This window comes from Hipposideros armiger, unplaced genomic scaffold (assembly GCF_001890085.2).
Source record: "Hipposideros armiger isolate ML-2016 unplaced genomic scaffold, ASM189008v1 scaffold_958, whole genome shotgun sequence".
Classification (NCBI taxonomy): domain Eukaryota; kingdom Metazoa; phylum Chordata; class Mammalia; order Chiroptera; family Hipposideridae; genus Hipposideros; species Hipposideros armiger.
The window spans coordinates 236,713-258,151 of NW_017732308.1; the positions used below are offsets into that span (position 1 = coordinate 236,713).

Sequence of the window (21,439 nt, forward strand, 5' to 3'; positions counted from 1 at the left end):
GAATGCACTAAGAGAGGGAGCTCAGAGGAACAGATACACAGAAGAGATACTTGAGTAGAGTTCAATTTTATAAGTGGTCAGTTAATTGGGAAATATGTCAATTTTGTGACTTTTACCTCTCCACAGAACCTCATAACAACCTCATCTTGGCTACCAGGCAGTTTCTTTGTACTTTCCCTCCAGATGAGATGAAAAAGAGTTGGATTTATTTTCTAACAGCAGACTCTACTACTATAGTCAAATGATGTTATGGCAGAAAGAAAAGTTGGAAGATCAAACTTTGCTTCCATAGTCTGACGCACATCAAGGTTCATTACCAAGTGTAACCAGGAGTAACCTCAGATTCAGAGGCAATATTTTTTTCACTTGCCCTTTGAGATCTACCATGAGGTATTTGCAGTGTTACCTTATCTGACTCTGGATTAACAAGTCCTGTTTCGTTTCAGATGCTGCCTGGCAATCTCATTTCTGAGAACACGGGAGTAATCACAGGTCAATCTCAGGAAAAAAACTCAAGAAGAAGGTATCCAGAAGAGTGGTTCAGGAGAAGACTGCACTTGGATAGAGTGAAATAGAATAGGAACAACAAGAACAATATCCATTGGGCATAAATCTAAAGGGGAGTTAGAAGGGTTCCCACTTCTCAGATGAGACTAAATTTCCAATTGGCCATACTCTCAGGGTAAGACTGAATGGCATAGCATCCTGAATATGCCCATCTTGTCTACAACCAGAATCGGACCAAAGACCAAAAGTCCACACACCCCCCCCAATATCATCCAGCTTTTGGTGTTTTTAATATAGTTTATATTTACCACAGTTTACCTTATTTTGGGATAGTGGGTAACGGTTTGGCTGACCAGAGTAGACTCTAGTAGAGTCCCTAGAAAGAAAGGAACTGCATGTCTTACTCATTTTTATATTTTCACCCACCCTCTCTTCCTTCTCCACCATTTGCTTTCTCTCTCTGTTCTTTGCACATAGTAGATGTTCAACAACTGGTGTACTGAATTGAATCCAAGCCTTCCAGTCAATATTAACTCTGAGATTTACAAAGAAAGGGGATAGGATGCTACACCAGAAAAGGTGCTGAAATGCACTTTTTCTAGAAGTCTAAAGTTAGTGGGGGGGAAGGGAACATGTTGTTCCAGCCAACTTAGCAAGGTTATATGGGGTGAGAAACAATGGAAGACCTTCAGACTTAAGCCATCTTTTACCCAACCCTGCTTTTAGAATAGAACTGAACATACCAATCTGTCAGCAGCCAAGGGATGACATAAAAGGATGCTCTTGATGTTCGACATTCCTGAATTCCTTCTCATACCATGAAAGCAAAGAGATCTATAATCATCTCTTCCTGGACTGAAGTTTTCCAGGGACTGCTCATATTGCAAGCCAGGAATACCATCCAATAAAAGATGCCTAATTAATCACTAAGATTTGAAAAGGTTCTGACAAGAGATCTCTTGACTTCAGAATTGTTAAGATCTTTTTCAACTATTGGATGCCAACCCTTGCCCAATTATTTTTCCTAACAATATCTGCATCTAGTGCTCTCAGTGTAGGGACACAGCGAGGTGTCTACATCTTTCATACAGGAAGTCTGCTTCCTTCCCCAAAGTATCAACCTGACAAATGGCCTAGTGAACATCCTTGAGAAGTCCATGATAGTTATCTTCAAAACGAAAGAGAGAACTTTGTTTTCTAATACCATTTCAGGCATAATTATTCTGCTACTAACCATTGTTCCACTCTGTTCAAGCTCGAGAAGAAACAGTCCAGGACAACTTCAGGTCCTTCGCAATGTTCATTTTATCTTTCAACAATTTTTGCATGTGTTGTCAAGAACTGAGCACTGACCCAATTACATAACCTTGGCAAAGAGTCTATGCTTCTTGTATCAGCTGAGCCAGTCTAATAATCCTCCACTTAAACCAAGTACAGAGGGATAACAGATGCAATCCCAATTCTGGATTGCTTTAAACTAAACCAACATATTTAGCTGTCACTGCCCAGTACTTAAATACGCAATACTAAGTATCCCCCGCCAAAAGATCAAATCATTAGGCCACCACTTAGGTTGCATTTAGTAGCTGATTCATCATGGAGGACCCATCAAGATGATGTTCTACTTTAAGTCAGTTATTGCATTGGGCCCATCAAGTTGGAGTTTTATTTCAGTCAAGGCATTAAATTATTATAATTTCTCCTGTTTTCCACAGTAGGAGTAATTTTTGTCTCATCTCACTGGAACAGAACTCAGGTAAGTGGTAGGAAAGCTTCAAGGTTTTCCTAGGCATCTTTTCAGAGGGTGCTTGTGAGGGGGAGAGGCTGGGCCCCTTGGGAAAAGTAGAAGGCAAGGTCCTACTATAAAGAATGGTGGGCGCCTCCTTCATATATGGCAGCAGCAGAGCCAGCTCTCGCTTTAAGCAGACCAGATGGATGGAAAATTCAATCCTGACGGCAACCCAGCAGCAGTCAGCGCTCCCTGAAAACCCCTGATATTTGTGAGAGAGAATCTGGAGGACTCACTAACTCATCCTTCTCTACAGCTGTGTTAAAACAAAGGCGAGCAAAGAAAATAACGTTTGCTTTGTCCTGAGATGAAATGTCATTATCGGGCTGTGACTGAATGATACACACTCATCCTTTCCCCAAGGTCCAGACTGGGACAGCCCATTTAATCAGTCCTTGAATCGACTACACAAGTGGACTGTGAGGATGTTGTCATGTGTTACCCAGTGTCTCTCTCATAAGGACCCAGACAATAAACTCCTCCTGAGTATCTAAACTGAAATTAAGAAAAACAGTGTAACTTGGGTGCTTTCTCATTTTACCTTATTTATCATAAAATTCCTCTAAATTCAGTACCTAACCAGAGTGATTTTAACGAGATCATCTGTAATGCCTATTCATTCGCATCCTTCTAAATGGCCTTTGCTCTGTTTTATCCTTTAAGTACGTTGTATTCAATCTTGTAAACTGCTTCAAACCATATGCAATACATATATAAAATACTCCATTCTTGGGTAAATGTATGTTTGTCTTTCCTGGAAAATCTTACCTGCATATGAGTCTATTTTTCACCAAGGCTGTAAAGATCTCCTGAAATAGTTTATGCTGGGGATGTTTGCTGAAATTCCTCTCATTCTTGTAGTTTATACTGAGATGAAACAAATAGAAAAGTATTTTGTTATGAAAATTATTTAGGCTGCCTCAAAGTTACCAATGCAGAGAAAGATCACCTGTATTCATGCAAATACTGAAGGATTCTTGGATTTTAATACGAGTATATTGCTAAAGGTGAGTATCAATTATTAAAATAGAAAACAGAAATTCAGTTATAAAGTTAATATTAAAGATGACAGTCTATGAGTTTTTGTTTCTTCATTTGTCTTGTTCCTTTGCTGCTTTCAGTTTTGTCACCCTAATAAACTTTAATTTTAAAAAAAAGGTGGGAAATTTAAAAAGAAAGATTATAGTCAAGCATATTTCCCCATGTATAAGATGCACCTTTTTTTGAAAAATGTGGGGTCTAAAAACTGGGTGCGTCTTATACAGTGGTTGTAGATTTCAAATGCCATAGATGGAACAGAGGACGAGGCAATATATGAAGACAGTGATTCGTCATCAGACACAGATGAGGACAAGCTAATGGTTGGGAGTTTTGACAGTGATGAGTTGTGTGAATTTTATGATGAATAAAACTTGAGTTCAATAACTTTATGTAATACATTTTTTTTCAAATTTCAGGTCCCAAAATTAAGGTGCATCTTATACATGGGAGCGCCTTATACAGGGGGAAATATGGTACTTTATTTTACCATATTCACTAAATTATTCCCTATAAACACTTCACAGCTAAAATTGGTCAGGGGATATGTGGAAAGAAAGAATGACTGGGGCACATTGTCTAGACGGCTGGGCCACAGGCAGAGGGTCGCCCTCCCCTCACTTTTCTACCCCTCCGTGGCTGCTATAACTATGCACACCACTGGCTGTCATACATATTTCCCTGTACACAGTAGAAATTTACTAAACACAGTCTACACCTCTTCAACCATAAGAGTTTTTGGGGTTGCTGATTGTTTGCGCATGTGTGTGTGTTTAACAAAATCATTAGATAGTCCATCTTCAGCCTCTTGTTTCTAATATTACAGCCATCAGAGAGGTTAAAAACACCCTAAAACATTTCACTTTAAAACTAGGAGAGGGTAAGCGATAATGAATAAAAGGGTCACACTGCTATAGAATGTATGATACAACATTTTTGTGCATATTGAAGCAAACCAATTTTAAGGTCTAGACCAAATAAGCTGGAATTACAGGAACATACCCCCTCAAAGGCAAGCTCTGCAGCCTTGTACTGCCATCAGTACTGTCCTGGCTTTGCAATGTCATTGGAGTGTGTCCCTATCCTAGCCAGGTGAAGGCTGTGACTCTTTCTAAGTACATGGACACTGGTAGGCTGAACATGTAACAATTTTTAAAGAATTTAGTGTTCCTCACTAAAATACATATTTCAAAAATACGAACTCATGTAACAACATGCGACTTTTGTGAACTACTAAGTTCATTGTAAGATGACAGGGAAACAAAATCTAGGCCGAATAAATAAAAGATCACTCTGGAATAGTCATATGGCTATTTCGTGTCATTCATTATTTACATGGCACTTTGTGCCAAATGACCTTAGCGCACTGTAAAACTGACAGAACCAGCTCCTGGGAGGGGCGTGGCCCATGAGAATGTACAGTTTCTAGAAGGTCTACATGGCGACGGGGAGATAAACACGGGCTGACAGTTTCAATGCTAAAGGTGAGGTGCAATCCCTCCAACGGAAAGCCTCCGTTGCTTTGACAACCCCAGTCTTTACCCCCACATCTGCTCCCAGCAACGGCTGCTTTTAGGCCTGCTCATTGCTGGCATGGTGAGGACAGAGCAAAAGCCCAAGACAAAGGTTGGAATCAGCTAGCCAGGTCAACAACGTGGAACCACTTCCTCATGGAGCAAATGCCAAATGCATATCAGCAACGCATCCTGAGGCTCGCAGGTCAGTTTCACCTGCAGCCACTAACTAAGCCTGTGATTTACCCACTGTTTCTGGGAATGGTTCAAGCACTCACTAAAATTATTAAATTAAGAATCCCCATGGGAAATCTTGAAGAGGGCTTTATATTTTAGCTCCTGTGATAAATTTAAATAAAGCTTTGGGCTAATTAGAATAGGTTGCTTGAGGCAAGGGAGATACTGGGTTTCTTACCTAAAATTTTCAAGTTCAACAGCTTCTGTGGACTCGTGCCACTGACCTCGAGGTCTGTGTCCACCCTCCTTGACGGCGGGCTCAGACTTCGTCATGCTATTTTGGGCACTATCGAAGGTAATGGCTGGAAGCTACAGAAATAGAAGCACAGAATACATGAAGATAACAATTCAGCACAGGATAAGGAAAGTAATAAAATGGGGAGGAGGGGGGAGTGGGATGAAGGAAACAAGTCTTTTTCCAAACCAATAGTTAACATGATAGCTATGTCAAATGCAGGGCTTTTCCAAGATTTAAGCACCAATGCCTTAGGCTGCTTCATTTTTCCTCATAGCTTGTAACACTGCCTGTCACATATTATAGTTATTTATGTATTTTCAGTCTACCTTGATTAAAGTGTCAGCTGGACACGAGCAAGAATTGGGCTGTTTCTATTCCATGCTGTATCCCCAGCACCTCAAACAGTCCTGGCCATACAGGTAATGCATGAGGCCAGGCATTAGGAGGCTTTGAAGTTTCTCAGGTGATTCCAATGGGCAACCAGAACAGAAAGTTTTGGGATCCAGCTAGAATACTTTGGCATAGGGTGGAGGCCCAAACTGAGGATGAGTCACCTTCACTCATTCCATTCATTCCTTCATTCTTCAGCATTTACCAATCATACACACTGCTTGCCAGGTGTTAGGGATATAAAGGTAAAGACGATTTTATCACTTAATTAGTCTGAACATCCTGATTATTCAATCATATTTATAAAACTCATGAAAACAGATTATAGAATTCACCATAAGAAAAGTAAAATTTGCATAAATCAATTGCAATAACTTGAGAAAGCCCCATTTACAATATGAACTGGTAATTATTTATATAATAAATTCTCAAGTTACCAGCATTCAAAGAGTTTCACTCACCAGTATTTACCTGTCATTGGGAAAACCCTGAGAATTGTTTCTTGTACCACAGGAAAGCTGAGCAGAGTGCAAACGAATAGTCTATTCTTTCCAGAGTACAAACAAGGTGTGTTCTATAATTAGCTACATTATCACAGATGACATAAGTAGAGCATAAGTATAACAAAGTAAAGCATCCAATTTTCAGTAAATTATTCCATTCTACATGCTGTAATTATCAAATAAAGCTACAATATCTTGTACTTGTTGTCTTATTCTTTGAAGTATTTGATAGAAATTTGCAAATATACACCATTTCTTTATCCAAAGAGGGTATGTCTTACTTCCCCTAAGACAGTCAACTCATAGAATGATGCATTATAATAAGGATATTGTTCAATAGCTACCAAAAACCAAACAAAACAAAACAAAATTCTTCTTCATTGCATGCCAGCTACAGTTGAATTCTCTCAAAATATTAATAAGAAATCTTCCATCCTGTAGAACAGGATGTTGTCTTGTGGTGGTTGAAAATTGGCCCACTGAGCTAAATACTGTTTTATAGATGAGAAAACTGAGGCACAGAGAGGCTAAGTGACTTGTCTAAGGGTCATATAGCTAGCAAGAGGCAGACCAGGGATTCAAATCCAGACATTGTCCCTCCCTCTCCAATATTCTCAATCTTCCAACATTTATTTATGTATCTCCAATGATGAGAAACACATGCGTAAGTCAGCCAGACCATTTGCTTTGTAGAGTTCTACTCTTACCCAAGGTTTCCTTCATAGTGAGATGAAAATATGTCTCCCTGTGTTCTGTCTCTATCTTCTAGTCCAGCATCACCACCTTTCACAATATTTTTAAGGACTAAACTGTTTCTTTAACCATGTCTAGTGACTAGTTCTGGAGAGATGCCCCCAGACTCCACGCTGTGAAGACAAACAACCCTGCAGAGAAGCCTTCTACCAACAAAGCCTTGTGGAGTCAGCCACCTTGAAAGTGGACCCTTCAGCCACAGCTGATGTTGACAGGGCCACAGCTTCGCTGTCCCCTGATTGGAACCCTGAGCCAGAATCATCAGGCAAGCTGCTCTGAATTCATGACCCACAGAATGGGTGAGGGACAGTAAATGATCATTGTTGCTTTAAACCACTAAGTTTTAGAATGATTCGTTATGCAGTATTTGATAACAAATCCACCATAGAATGAAATAAGAATCCATAAGTCCATACAATATAAATAAATAAATAGACAAAAATGTAGGGTGAACAAAAAAACCATGCCCCAAGCTCTGGCTGCATTAAACTGGTCACACGCCCCAGGAACCACCGTAGTGTTTGGCCATCCGTGCCTGGGCATGTGCTACAGGCTATGACTCCTGATCATGTTTAAGGGCTCAGCTCAAACAGCCTCCCCTGAGCACCTGCCCAAGCCTTCCTGGTGGAGCTGTTCCCTCGCTCCCTGGTGACATTACTGTGTTGATCTCTCTTACAGCACTTTTCATAGCACTTTTCATAGTCTAGGACAATGTCCAGTTTACATATCTGCCTTTTCCCCTTGAGTTTGGCCACCTTAAGGACAGCGTCATATCTGTCTATCTTTGTGTTTCTTAGCACCTCTCACAGAACCTGGCACATTGTAGGTATTCAAATATGAATGAACTGTTGAATGAACGCTCACTTTATCCCCTCTTTGCTAAACTGATTCATCTGGTAAATTACCTCCAGATGAGTTCATCCATTCAGCATGTTTGTAGTAGTCACACTGTTTGCCAGATACTGTGTGAGAGACACTGGGTATGCAGTAAGCGGGGCTGCCATGGCCTCTACCTTCAAGGAGTTCAAAAACCTATGGGGGTGGGGTCTTAAACAAGCATGGGAACATGCTACAAAATTAGTGAACAAGGGTTCCTTGTAGTGGAAAGTAAAGATGATAGGGTGGGTCCAGGATGCCAGGAGTAACCTAGAGTATTCCAGCCACGCTTTTGCACAGGCTGGAAGGCAGAGAAAAACTATGTGTGCTCTAGGAACTGGAAGGTGCCTGAGCAGCTTGAATAACATGAGTGGAAAGAAAAGAGACTAGAGAAGGAAGCCAAGGGCCTTCCTGAGATTTTGATCATGTCATTTCTGCTTGGAAAGTTCTATGTTCCCTATCACTTATGGGATCAAGTAGAAAATGTGTAGTTGGGCGATCAGACACTGCACAATTTCTTCCAGCTTTCCATCAGAGTCTACCACTCTTTCCAACAGAAATGTCTAGTCACCATTTTGTTTTAATGCTTGTTATTTTCTTTCCTTCAGATAGTTCATTACTTTATTCGCTTCACCTAGAATGACTTTCCCATCAATTCCACTGATACAAAACCAGCCTATTTCTCAAGGACCATCACCTTCCCTGTGATTCAGGCTAAAAGTGGCTTCCTCATCCTCCTCAAAATCCATATCCCACTGTTGGTACCATTCATCCAGGATTCATGTTTCTTATCAGGTACCAGAATTGTCTTTCTACGCCTGGTCTCTCGGACCACAAGAACCACGCCCGATAACTTTTTCTCTCCACAGCATCTATCAATACCTCTTTTCTTTCAAAGGCGTTTAACGAGCTTGTAATTAATTATTTTTCTTTCTTCTATTTTCTTTTTGTCATTGCACACTAATTTCTCAGCTCCCTTTGGCTTTAAATGTAGAAGAAAAAAATCAGAATTCCAGCTCTAGGCAGATTACTTCAAGATTTGTGAAAACCTCTGGTGAAATCTCCAAACAACTTTTATAATTTTCCTTTGCTTTCACAACCCTGGAGCAATTCTTTTTCTTGAATTATTTGGTTTCACTGGGTTATGATTATTCTAACTCTGCTTACGATGAAGTGGAGGGCAGCCGCCTCAGTGTGTGTCTACCCCCATTTCTGTCAGACTGTGGGACTCTCCTACAGAACAGGAGACTCTAATGCAGTGAAGAAAGATGCACAGAGTAAACAGGACAAACAGCGAAAGTAGAATGCTGGAACTCGAGGAAACGGTAGAGCTCATTAAAGTCTGAGATGAACGACACTTAGTTCTGGTAATTCTCTGCCCAAACCGACAAAGCACATTCCTCTGATACCGGTTAATTGGCCACCTTGGCACATTTGCAAATAACAGTCCAGGGCTTGTGGGAACAGAAATTCAGGTGAATGGGCCTGAATCCCAGGTTTCCTTTTTAAACTGAGGGCTAAAAGTCTCAGAAACAATGCATAGTCCAATTGCATATTTTGATGGGCATTTCTGCCTAACTCTGACTTTACTTTGTTCCCGACATCTTGTTCTTCTTTCTTCTTTGGCCCTGGTTTTAATCTATGTATCCGCTATACATTATGTATCTTTATAAGCCTCCTTATACTCTTTCTGGAACAAGCAAGGTATCCATAAATTCTTGATTTATTCTCTCCAATATTTTTCTTCTCCTATAATTGTCTCCACATTACTTTATGGAAAGGGGAAGAGGGCATTCAGAATAACATTTATTATTTCAAAGTTACAAGTGCATAAACGTTTTATAACCAGAATTACAAATGAATTCTGTGAGCCTCGGGGCCTTCATCAAGTTGAGCACAGTTATTTTTGTTTTTTCCTGGAACCATCTACTTCCTGAATAACTCAAGCATTACAAATACACATTTTTGTATGTGTGAAATATTTTACAAAAATATGTGCCATATGAACTTGTCAGGCAACAGATTGCAAATTCTAAAATGGGTTAAGTGGGGGGAAACTATTAAGCTGACTTTAATTAAGCTGGCAAGGTATTAACAGGAAGTGGTGCTGAAAGGGGGCACATAGATGTGTGAGCATGGACTTCAAAGTTGGAAAATTACAGCTAAAACCCACCACTGGTATTTCTTTCACCCTGGCTAGAGGGTTGGCATACTCATGTGCTAATCCAATTCTTAAGACACAATTCAATATGGTAAAAAACTGACCAAGAACTCGCTGAACAGAGATACAGTGAACCAGAGGCAAAAGTCAAAGTCGCTGGCATTGGGAAATATATCATCCTGCCAGGAAATTAGACATGTAGACTAGTGTTTCCAAAACAAGGGGGTTAATAAGGCTATGACAGTGAGACAAGGTGCTTTGAGAAGAGAGAGATTCACTTCTAGAATGGAGAATAAAGGAAAGCTTTTTGGTGGAGGTGGTATCATTAGATTTGAGTCTTGGAAATAAGTCGGGTTTTATAGCAAAGAAACTTGGGAGAAGGAAATAGTAAAAGCAAAAAGTAGAAGTCTGACATTGTGGTTGCCTCTGACAGTGAGAAAGAATGGAAACTAGAACCAAAACTGTATGCTGAGTCATCCTGCTTACCTTACTAAGAAAGAATAGACATGATTCGGGGCAATCATTCATGAAGGTTTGTGAGCAGTGAACCAGAAAGATAAGGAAGCAGTGTAGAGACAGACAAAGGGTAGAGTGACTGCTGAAATAGGTGGATGAGAAGAAAGAACTTCCTGGGGGGTGGCAGTATGAATAGCAGAGAAGAAGGAACTGATAGAAAAAAAAAAAAAAGATATTTTAAGGCAGTGTTTACTCCAAATTAATGCTCATGCAACTAGTTTTTGAGCTGTACGTAATTCAACTTCCCAAGTCATTTAAAAGGTATTTCAGTGGTTAGAGGCACACACTGCAGAGATGGAGTGTTTGGGTTCAAATCTGTATTCCACCTTTAGCTGTCTGTATGACCTCTCTTGCCTCAGGTCCCTCATATATAAAAGAGGGAGGTTTGGTTATTATACAGGGTAGTGCAGGTAAAGCGCCAGGCACATAGTAAGTGTTCCCTAAAGATGAACTATCATTCTTTGGCCTTTTTATAGGCCATCAAATCATTAGAAAGTCCTTCTCCACTATAAATAAGTACATTAAAATGCTGTAGTTCTCTGGTAAGTTTGGTTGATAAAACAAAGGCCATTAGGGTTGAGTTACTACCACACAAGCTCTTAAACAAATTAAACAAAAATAATACCACAGTAGACCTTGGAGCCATGCCACCAGGGTTCAAGTCCCATCTCTGCCATTTACTAGTTGACAGTACTAAATAAGTGCCTGTTGTTGTTGTTGTTATATTATTAGTAGTACAGTAATACCTTAGTTTGCAAGCATAATTCATTCCAGAAACAAACCACTCATATTGCAAGACATCACTCATTTACCACATTAAAATGTATTAGAAATGTACACTCATCTTGCGGGACAGTTGCAAACCAAGTTATTCACAACCCAAGGTTTTACCGTATTAGTATTAGTATTGCTATATTGCTTCCCAAACTTCCATGGATGGCCTTGAATCTCATGACTCTCCAAAGTCTTACAGAGGCAAATCCAAAAAAGAAATGTTTAGAGATCAATTCAAGCAGAGGTATACCATTCTTTCTCTATCTAGTAAAAATATTAAACTACTACTATAAAAATAGCCAAAACTCAGTCCTTTCCCCTCTGTTCGGTGAGATACAATTTGCAGCAAGCCTCAAGATTGGTACTGTAGCAAGTGGACAGCGTGAGGAGAGGTGAAGGGGAGAAGAGGGAAATGTGGTAAACAGTGTTTGGGGAAAAAAAATCAGTTGTCCTAAAGCCCTGAAGACTTAAACGTCAGACATTCAATAGAAGAGCAGGCTGTTTCTAGACTGAAGAGCTTTGGGAATTAGGACACGTGGTGAGAAGCATAGGATGATACAGGACCCAGGCATGAGAGGAGAAGAATGAAAAGGCTGTGGATGCCAAGTCTTGGCAGAATCTGAACCAGGTATGAGAGAAACAGCTGGATGAAGAAAGACAAAACATGTGAAAGAACAAAGAGAAGTAGGCATGTCGTTCATAAAGATGTTAAATAGATCCCTTGGGAAAGACGTAATTTCTCTTTTATTGATGTAGGCACGTTCTTTGAAAACACTACCTGTTGTTTGCTTGATTGAACATTCAAAAGGCACCGAAGTCTTTTAAGATCTGAATAGTCCCTAGAAGAAAGAATGACACAACATCAACCAGCAGAAGATTCCAGGTGAACCAGTCACGTTACCCACCGACGGCATTGCCACTTGGAGGTTTGCTTTTAATAGACTGAAACCTGTGCACACTAAACACCCTTTAGAACTCTAGAAATGCTCAAACATTTTCAGTAAACACTGTAACCCAGAGGAGCAGTTGTCAAAGGTCTATCCTACTTCTCAAAAAGCAATTAAATCTGGTTGCTGGCCACTGCCTGAGTTACTAATTAGCGGAGACTCATGATGGCGTTACCTGGTGGTGATCCCTTGCTGTTTTTTATCGGTTGGTTTTTCTGTGGTCTTCACCTTTTTGTCTTGATCAGGCATTGTAAAACGTCAATGCCCCAGAATCAACATTGCATTCCCTTCAAAGTAAACCAGAGGGAAAAACTTTAGTGGGGCTGTGTGCTCTGAAATAGTCTCGATTAATGTAGGCAAAAGTCACTTATATTAATAACATTCATTTACATATGCAAAAACTAACATTTATTTCTAATACAATAATAAAAATGTTAATATAAATACCATTTACTATTATCACTCAAAGGCCTTTGGATACATTCAGGGTATGGTTTATAATTATAGTAGCCCATGGGTCTATATTTTCTGAGTCATCCTTGATTTCAAATATTCTGAGTCATTGCCCCAACAGGTATTGTTCTGCACGTCAGGGAAAGTGCCATCATTTGGAGTTTCCAAAATATGTATCTATAAGCAAATATCTAAAGCCCAACTGATGCTTTTATGCCTTGTTACTTGTCTTTCTTGACAAGTATCCTTAACTGTATGCTGCTAGTTCAGAGGGTTCCTCCCTTGTCATGCGTCATGCCCATAATAGTCTCAGAGAAAGTCCCATCCACTCGCAAATAAGCATTACAGTGTTGAGGGCAACACACAAAATGTCTTTAGATTTCCAGAATTCCTACAGCTTTCAAGCTGCCACCTGAATCCCCATGTGGATCAATTCTAGTCATAAGTTCTTCTGCAACAACTGGGTCAGTCTTGCACAGCCTCTGAACTCACTCAGCCATCCTGTTAAAAACAAGACAACAGGCCCAAAACGGGGTTGCTTATGCCAAGTTCCATGCCACTAAACCAACACTTAATTATATTCTCAGCTCTCCCAGAAATGGAAACTTAAACCAGCCAATCAGGAATCACCTGCTCGGCATTAGTTAGGTAATCTACCTGATAAACCTATCTCATCCCCTTTTGGTAAAATAATCTTTCAATAACTGACCTGCTTTTTGCCTAATATAACTTCCTTGTTTCTGTTCCCTTATGCCTACAGAAGTCTTTCATTGTGTACAGCAACTCAGAGCTCCTTTCTATCTGCTAGATTGGTTGCTGCCTGATTTATGAGTTTCTGAATAAAGCCAATAAGATCTTAAAAATTTACTCAGTTGAATTTTTTTTAACAAGCAGGATAGTGAGGCTGGTCAGCCTGGGCATACAACCCAATAGGCACTTTGATCTTCTGACTTAAGCTTTGTAGTCATCATGGTCACCCTTCCTAGAATAAATTTTAATGCTATTCCCCACTCCCACTCAAAATACAAGTATGGACAGAGTAATAAACAGAGCAATTTATTTGCTTGCTTTTTTTTCCCTTTAATGAATTTATTCAATTGTTTTAGTTTCCATACTAGAAACAAAAAGAAAGCTGAAGATACCCACACTTTCAATTACATAGTATATACAAAATTAAATATATTATTGGTTTCATTTGATTGTATATAAAATTATCCATTGTGTTTCAGTGCCACAGCTTGACTTCGGTGTGCTTTTCAGGCATGAAAAAGCATGCATTATTGTCTTATAATTGCATGCCTCAATGTATTATGAAACTGATGGTCAAAATCCAAGTGTTTCAGAGGTATTTAAAAAGGAATTGCCAATGGGTGTTTCACTGCAACAGAATATAGTGAAATTTAATTTTGTGAAATGTACAAAGACAGTTTAAGTATATAAAAATCATTTTCCTAATATACTTGCCATATTTGTGACAGAGTTGAGCTAGAATGAATAGTTGGGGAATCAAGGCTCTCATCACAGATGCACACCAAGAAAAGCACATTATTAACATTTTAGGATTTTGCCTACATAACACCATGGAGTCACCCATTCAACAAATATTTAATGAACATTTACTATGTCCAATCTCAAATTGAAAACCACTAAAAGGTAAAAGAGGCTAATCACAGGTATATGAGTCTACCACAAACAAAGAAAAACTCACTTAGGAATTTTAAAATATGTTTTGTTTGATATTCAGGTAGAGATTTGATTTAGCATCAGTTTTACTCAAAAGAAGGAAGAAAGGAAGGAGGGAGGGAGGGAGGGACAGAGGATGGATTGGATGGATGATCTGTAACTGTAAATTATTCTTTAAAAGCAAAAGATTCAAGTACTTTTTATAGTAAGATATTAAGTTTCCCAAAAGTTCTAAAATAAATGGAAAGCCTGTCAAAATAAATAGAATCGAATTTCACTTTTCCCTCAAGGACAGAGGTGACATTCCACATAGACACACTAGCCCCATGGCTTCAAATTCCTGCTCAGACCATAGCTCCAGACTGTCTGAGAAGTAGGAAATAAAAGCCACAATGATTAGCACATGAAAAGTGTAAATCTCAGGCTTCTGCTCAACACCCTGCCTTACTCCCTTGTTTAATCCCTATAATTTTATTGACCCGGTATGTGAGCAGGAAACAATCATCTAATAGTTTTATCGGTTTAAGATTAACGTCTACTCTGTGAGCTGGAAGAATGAAAATAAATAACTCTCTGGAAATGTTTTTCACTTAATTAAACAGTAAACAAATTTACCAGAAATCAGTCGAAACAGAAAATTGCCTTTAGGATAAAAAAAAACAAAATCCTTTCCACTTGATGGCTATTAATATGAAAACTATTCTGAAAAAAATTTTTTTGAGAATTTGGGGATGCTTTAAATATTTAATCCAATCTCATTTTAAAATAACAAACATAATGACACTATACCAATGGCTATAATCCAAAATGGGGGCATGGTATGCGGTGGCCAGGAGGGCAGTTCAGATCTTAAGTCAAGTTGCCCAGGGGAAGACACTTATTGAGGAAATGTTCCCAGGACAGGTCAGGCAAGGGTGCTCCCTGAGGCGAGAGCTCTCCAGGAGGTAGTTTCATTGTGATTCCAAGGGGAGGGCTGGGTATATAGATTATGCCTCGCAGCTATCTAAACCTGAGGCAAGGGAGCCTGGCTTCCGTGCTCCTGTAACCTTCAGTCATTGGTTAAAGGCCTCCAAGGGAGGTCATAACTGAGGTAAGGAGATTCTAGTAGCTTGCGGGGCACGTGGGGGAGTCCTCCAGAAAGAGAGCTACAGGAACTGGCTGTTAGAAGTAAAAGAGCATTGACGCCAATACCTGGAACAAACAGTCATAAGGGACGGCAGATGCTCTGGGTGGAATGCCCATGTGATCCACTGTGATCACCTGCTCCACTGCAGGAGCTGTGGGTGATGAGGGTACAAGAAGCTCTGCTGCGGACACGCGCTGAGCAGGGCCTCCTGCAGTAGCTCTCAGCTACTGAGTACAACTTCTCCTTTGCGTGACCGCTCCAGATGCCAGCATGATCCCATGGCCTAGCAGCTAGCTTGGTCCTTGGCCCTCTTCTCTTCCCTATCTAACCCTCTCCCTAAGGGAGCGCTAGCAGTCTCGTGGCTTTATGTACCATCCATAGTTCCAAATTTATATGTTCACCCCTAACCCCATCCTGATCGCCTCAATGCAAGTCACCACCTGGGTATCTACTGGGCATCCCAAACGTAACATACCCCCAAAAAAACTCTTGACTCCCACCCCCAGCACCAAGTCCCCCTAGTGCTCCCCATCTCGGTCACTGGCACCCCCAGCTAGTCCAGACCAAGTTCCTGATCCCTCTCGTTACGTCCCACATTCAAGCCAGTCAGCCAGCTTTCCTTGCCTCCAGACCCACTGCTATCACTCTATACTCTGAGCCATCACGTCATATCTCTTCCTGGGACCACTGTCACCACCTCCTCACTAGTCTCTCTGCTTCTACTCTTGCTCCTCTATAGTCACAGGAGCCCATGGGATTCATTTAAAATTTGAATCAGATCATGCCACTCTGTGGTGTATAACCTTCCCGCGGCCTCCTATCGCACTTAGCTTGTCACCGTGACTTTCACCTCTGGGAGCACCTCGAGCCTCCCCCACTTGCTTAATTCCACTTCAGCCTGCTGGCTTTCCCCCTGGCCCATAAACATGCTGGCCTCACTCCTGCCTGAAAGCCTCGGCACTTGCCACTCACTGCTTCCCCCTCGTGCTCTCAGGCTGGCTCTTTCGTGTCACTCAGGTCTCAGCTCAGTCTCCTTGTCAGTCAGGGCACCTCTGACGAACCTCTGCAACATATTTAACCCCACACACTCATGTCAACTGCGTCACCCTGTTTTATTTCCTGCCGGAGCTCATCAGTGTCGGGAATCCTCTTGTCCATGTATTGGTTTCCCTGCACTAGATCCTAAGCCCCATGTGGGCAGAGATCGCGTCTTGTTTTATCCACAAGATATAGATCCCCGGCATATAGAATAGTACTTAGAACAGCGCATGGCAAAGTGTAAGCACAGTATAAAAACTCAGAAAATATTTGCGTCAGTCTGTAAGGAGTGGCTTAGTATTATTTCACCAAAGTTTTTGAATTATTTGCTTTTAAAAAATTATTTAATTTTAGGATTAGCACCTCCTTTGACCCACACTCCCCAAGCCTGCGCTCCTCCTCGGTGCCCAAGAAACTCTGTACTCCCCACATTGCAAAGCTACGCATGAAATACTGCAATTGCCTGATTACCCCATAAGGTCAGGGATTGGACCTCCCTTATTCACCAGACACCTGGGAGGCAAACAATAAATATTTATTGAATAAAAAAAGGAATGAATGGATAAAATAATTATTTTTTAAAAAATAACCTGAGTCATTACTCTTTTAGTTCCAAAAAAAAGCCAAAATCTATCATAAGCCATCCTTATAAACCAAATCAATTGATGAGTATTTGTAATGTTATAATAACCTTGAACACACTCAGGAATGATCTCACTTTTTCAGACTTTAGGAGGGAAATCAGAGTTCTCTAGTAGATAATATTCATGAACAGTGCTTCTCAAGCCATCTATAAAGCTTTTTTTTTTTAATTTAAAATCTATTAAGAGCCAGTACTTTGGCCCATATTCTATTCAGCAACATAAGTGCATTTCTCATGTGCTTGGATATCTCGGCAATGTTGAATTGCTGTAAACATTTCTAAATGCTTCCTCTTAATTTTACACTTACCACTCACAGACCAAGTAACATATCAGTCTGAAGACCACCTAAATATCACTGGCCTAGGTAATTGAAGTCTCTTTTCAAATAAGTAATACTGTTTTCATAGCAACCATAGAAGATTCTCTGAGAACCACTACCCTAAGTACACAGCCTGAGGGGATTACTGAGTAGTTGTCAATTCCAGGACAACCTGGAGGAGAGAGAGAACCTGGAAGGAAAGAGCTAAAGTCATGCAGCTAGGGCTGAACGTGGGCTCCCCACTCAAACCCAAGCACATTCTACTTCGTTAGGGTTCCATGTACAGTTTCATTTGAGGAAAGGGTTCCACTGCTAAAAATACAAATAGAAAACCACTCATTTTCTAACATTTATTCTAAAGATGAGATGAGACCAAGGAGATTACAATACTTGCTATACCAACACTTGAGCTCACATGGATTTTCTTTTGATTCTAAATGGGAAAGCAGAAATTTAGTACTTTTTCTTAAAAAATGGGAGTGGGCACAGAAGTGAATGTTTATGTATAAAATCCAAATGCATATACTTTAAGAACAGGAACTCGTGCTATCTTTCCTTTGTACGGCTCAGTCATGGGACCCAAATATTATCTGATGGGAGATATATCTTTCCAAACCTCCAGGGCAGCCAAGTGTTTTTGGTGTTTACAGCTCTAGTCAAGCACAGAAAAATCATAGTTCTGACTCACTGTTGAATTTTTTAACCAATTTTTTTAAAAAGAAACTCTCAAAAATAATCCCTATGTTCTATTGTCACTGAAATTTGGGTTAATGCTAAAAGAAGTCCCCAGAGACACACACACCTCATTTGCTTGTGATCACTTGGTAATTGCAGTGTAAACACATATGACAGAGAAAGATATCCAAGCCATGGTAAAATCACCTAACTGGCTGTAATTAAACTAAATTGTACAATTAAACCCACTAAGCAACATGATGACTATTTGTGATATGATATTCAGATTCTCTACCTGGAAATTCTTTTTTATTCTACAGTTGACTTTGCTGCTAAAAAGAGCCTTAAACGGCCTCATCTTTGCTAAAGATAAAACAAAATCATTTGATTTGTTAGGGGAAATAGCTTCAAATCCCACAAATACCTTTTTCTCCTAATCACTTAGGTTGCATCTTTGTAAACATTTTTATTTACTAAGTTTACTAATGGCTAAAAAAAAAATCCAACACTTGGAAAATAATAACAGTAAGAGAGTTTGGCATGACTGAAGTTAATTCCCACTTTGGCTACATCAGGGTTATTATTTTGAAAAAGCACTAAAACAAACTGCTATGAACCCTACCACAAAAGGAAGTTAGAACTTCCTTGTTCCAACAACAGAGAGTCTTTATTTCTGTTGACGAATTATGGTTAATTTCCATACTAGATGACAAGTGGCAGTTATGTCTGTGCTCAAGTAGACATTAAAGAAATTTAGAGAACTTGCAGCCCCATAGCTAGCTGACATTGCAAAATGAAAAATCATTTCTCCAATTCCTTTGCTGTAGATATATTTTTCTTAAAATTCCTTTAATAGAGGTTCTTTGAAAAAAAGTGGTTAAAATAAGATATAATTCACATAAAGTAACCAAATACTTTTAAAAATGTGTTAAAATACATTGGTTAAATGTTATGTTATTAATCTTGATCATTGTACCATGGTGATGCAAGATACTAACATTACGGGAAGCTGAGTAAAGGGTATATGGGAACTTGCTGTACTATTTTTGCAGCTTTTACGTAAGTCTAAAATCATTTCAAAATAAACCCTTAAAAACGTGCTAGCCACTGAAACAGTTTAGTTAAATAAAATGCGTTGAGAATAGAAAGGATTTCTTTTTACAAAGAAAAATTGTACTTAATCTCACAGATATATGTACTTAGTCTTTCCAAATTATTTCTGTTTTAGAAAACTATGTAGCCTACACAGAAAGTGTCAACTTAAATTGGACAAATTACTGGAAAATAACACACACACACACACACACACACACACACATATACATACACACACACACACACATTTTAAAAGTAAAGTGATCAAAAAGGCAAGGAACTCCTGTACGAAGCATGACTTGCTTATACCTGTTATAGCTCAGAAAGGTAGTCTGGTTCTCAAAACTATAGGCTGGATTTTACCCCTTACATACATTGTTATTGTTCTTTGATGGGAAATATGTGTGGAACCAGAAGAACAGAGACAGTTAGTTCAAGAAAGAACCTTAGAGGACATCTAGTATCAGGGGTCTAACACTTTCCAGGCCCAGGAACAGAATGTAAATGAATGACGGGTATAGAGCAGATGATAAGTGGCAGGGCTCTAGTTAAATCTGAGAAGGCATAGCTTCCCTAAAGGCATTCAAACTCATATTAAAAATGAAGCAAAACAAATGGAAACATCTGCATAGGACACACAAAACAGATCCATAGGTCATCAGTTGCAGATCATGATTCAGCGCCCTTCATTTAACACAGGAAGATACAGAGGCCCAAACTGGTAAAATGTGCCCACAAGTAGAAGGAGAACAAACGCCAGTTCACTTTCAGGGTCTAAATCTTAGTGGCAAACTCTGGAGTAGACGGGAAAGAGAACATCTGTTGACATTGGCCCTTCGCCGAGGGCAAAGAGTGGTATAACAACACCTGATGCTTGCATAACTTCACCTCCGGGACCCTGGACTGCTTACAAACATCCATTCATTCATCCTGGTTCACTCAGGTGAACTAGGTAGGTGGTATATTGTATTATCATAGGAGAAAACAACAACACAGTTGCTACAGAACCTCCACTGGCGGGAGTGTGTCACCAGCTAAGGGCAAGAATTATCATGGCCTTGCTCCTGAGTCAACAGCCTTGATACCCAACTTGTGCAAATAGTTTATACTTTACACAATTTTCTATTTTTTATTTAAACAAGCACTTGGGAGTAAAGAGAATAAAAGAACCTAAGAGTATTCTGACTGTCTCCCTCTCTTTTCAAATATTTACTGACCATCGACTACATGTTAGATATTCCTTTAAGAGTTGGTCTTCATTTTCCTCTGGCTGCTTCTCACCCAAGTTGGTCTGAGAGTGCTGCTCTGAAATCCACTAGAATATGTGGCAACAAATACCATTAGAATATTCCTATTTTCAAGCTTTAATCCCATTCAGATTCATACCTTTGATAAATACCCGCAGGTATGAATGTAATTTCTGTGGATCCTCTCAACAGCCACTGCATGAAGTTACTCGTGACACCTCTATGTTCGTGCTTGGGTGGTTGCTAACCAGAGTCTACTCATGACCGAGTTTATAATGTGCCTCTGTTAGAACAAATGAACCTGGGACCCATACATTAAGTAGCGATGTTGAAAAGAGAAAAAAAAAAAGGTCCAGATGATATGAAAGAAGAATTTATATTAGTCAATGAAAATAACTAAAGTAACATGCTGATTTCCCATTAGCCCCAAACATAGTAAAATTACATTCTGTCCCCTGTTCCTGTGAGAGAGGAAGGTGACAATGATATTCATTCATTCCTTCAAGAAATAATTATTGTCTCATACATGCCAGGCACTGAGAATGCTGTTCCAAATAAGACATGGTCTAAAATGTCTTCCACAAGAGGTTAGCCATCATAGTAACAAGTCATGATGATAGGTGTGTCATGGATTAGTTATAATCCATGGATTCAGCCCGACCCCCTAAGCTTTTTTTTTTTTTTTAAGATTTTTATTGGGGAATTGGAGGACGGGAACAGCGCTGGGGAATTGGGGGAAGGGGAACAGACAAGTTGCTGTCCTTTTGTTCTTCAGTCTAGTTGTGGAGGATGTTGCTTCACTGGTGAGGCAGATCAGTCGCTGGCTTCTGGACGGCTGCTCACGGCGGCTGCTGGCCGCTCACGCTGGCTGCTGGCTACACACGGCAACCCATGGCAACCCACTGCCAAAGGGGCT

At 39.9% G+C, this 21,439-nt stretch overlaps 1 protein-coding gene across 1 annotated transcript in view; it reads right to left on the reverse strand.

Moving 5' to 3' along the window:
- NEK10 (NIMA related kinase 10) overlaps positions 1-21,439 on the reverse strand; it is a 192,847-nt gene that overhangs the window by 166,971 nt on the left and 4,437 nt on the right. Inside the window, exons 2-5 of the mRNA XM_019630865.1 lie at positions 12,419-12,530; positions 12,075-12,135; positions 5,264-5,394; positions 3,065-3,163 (exon numbers count right to left, since the gene is read on the reverse strand). Of these exons, the coding sequence (XP_019486410.1) occupies positions 3,065-3,163; positions 5,264-5,394; positions 12,075-12,135; positions 12,419-12,492 (365 nt within the window). The 5' untranslated portion in view covers positions 12,493-12,530. The remainder of the gene's footprint in view (positions 1-3,064; positions 3,164-5,263; positions 5,395-12,074; positions 12,136-12,418; positions 12,531-21,439) is intronic.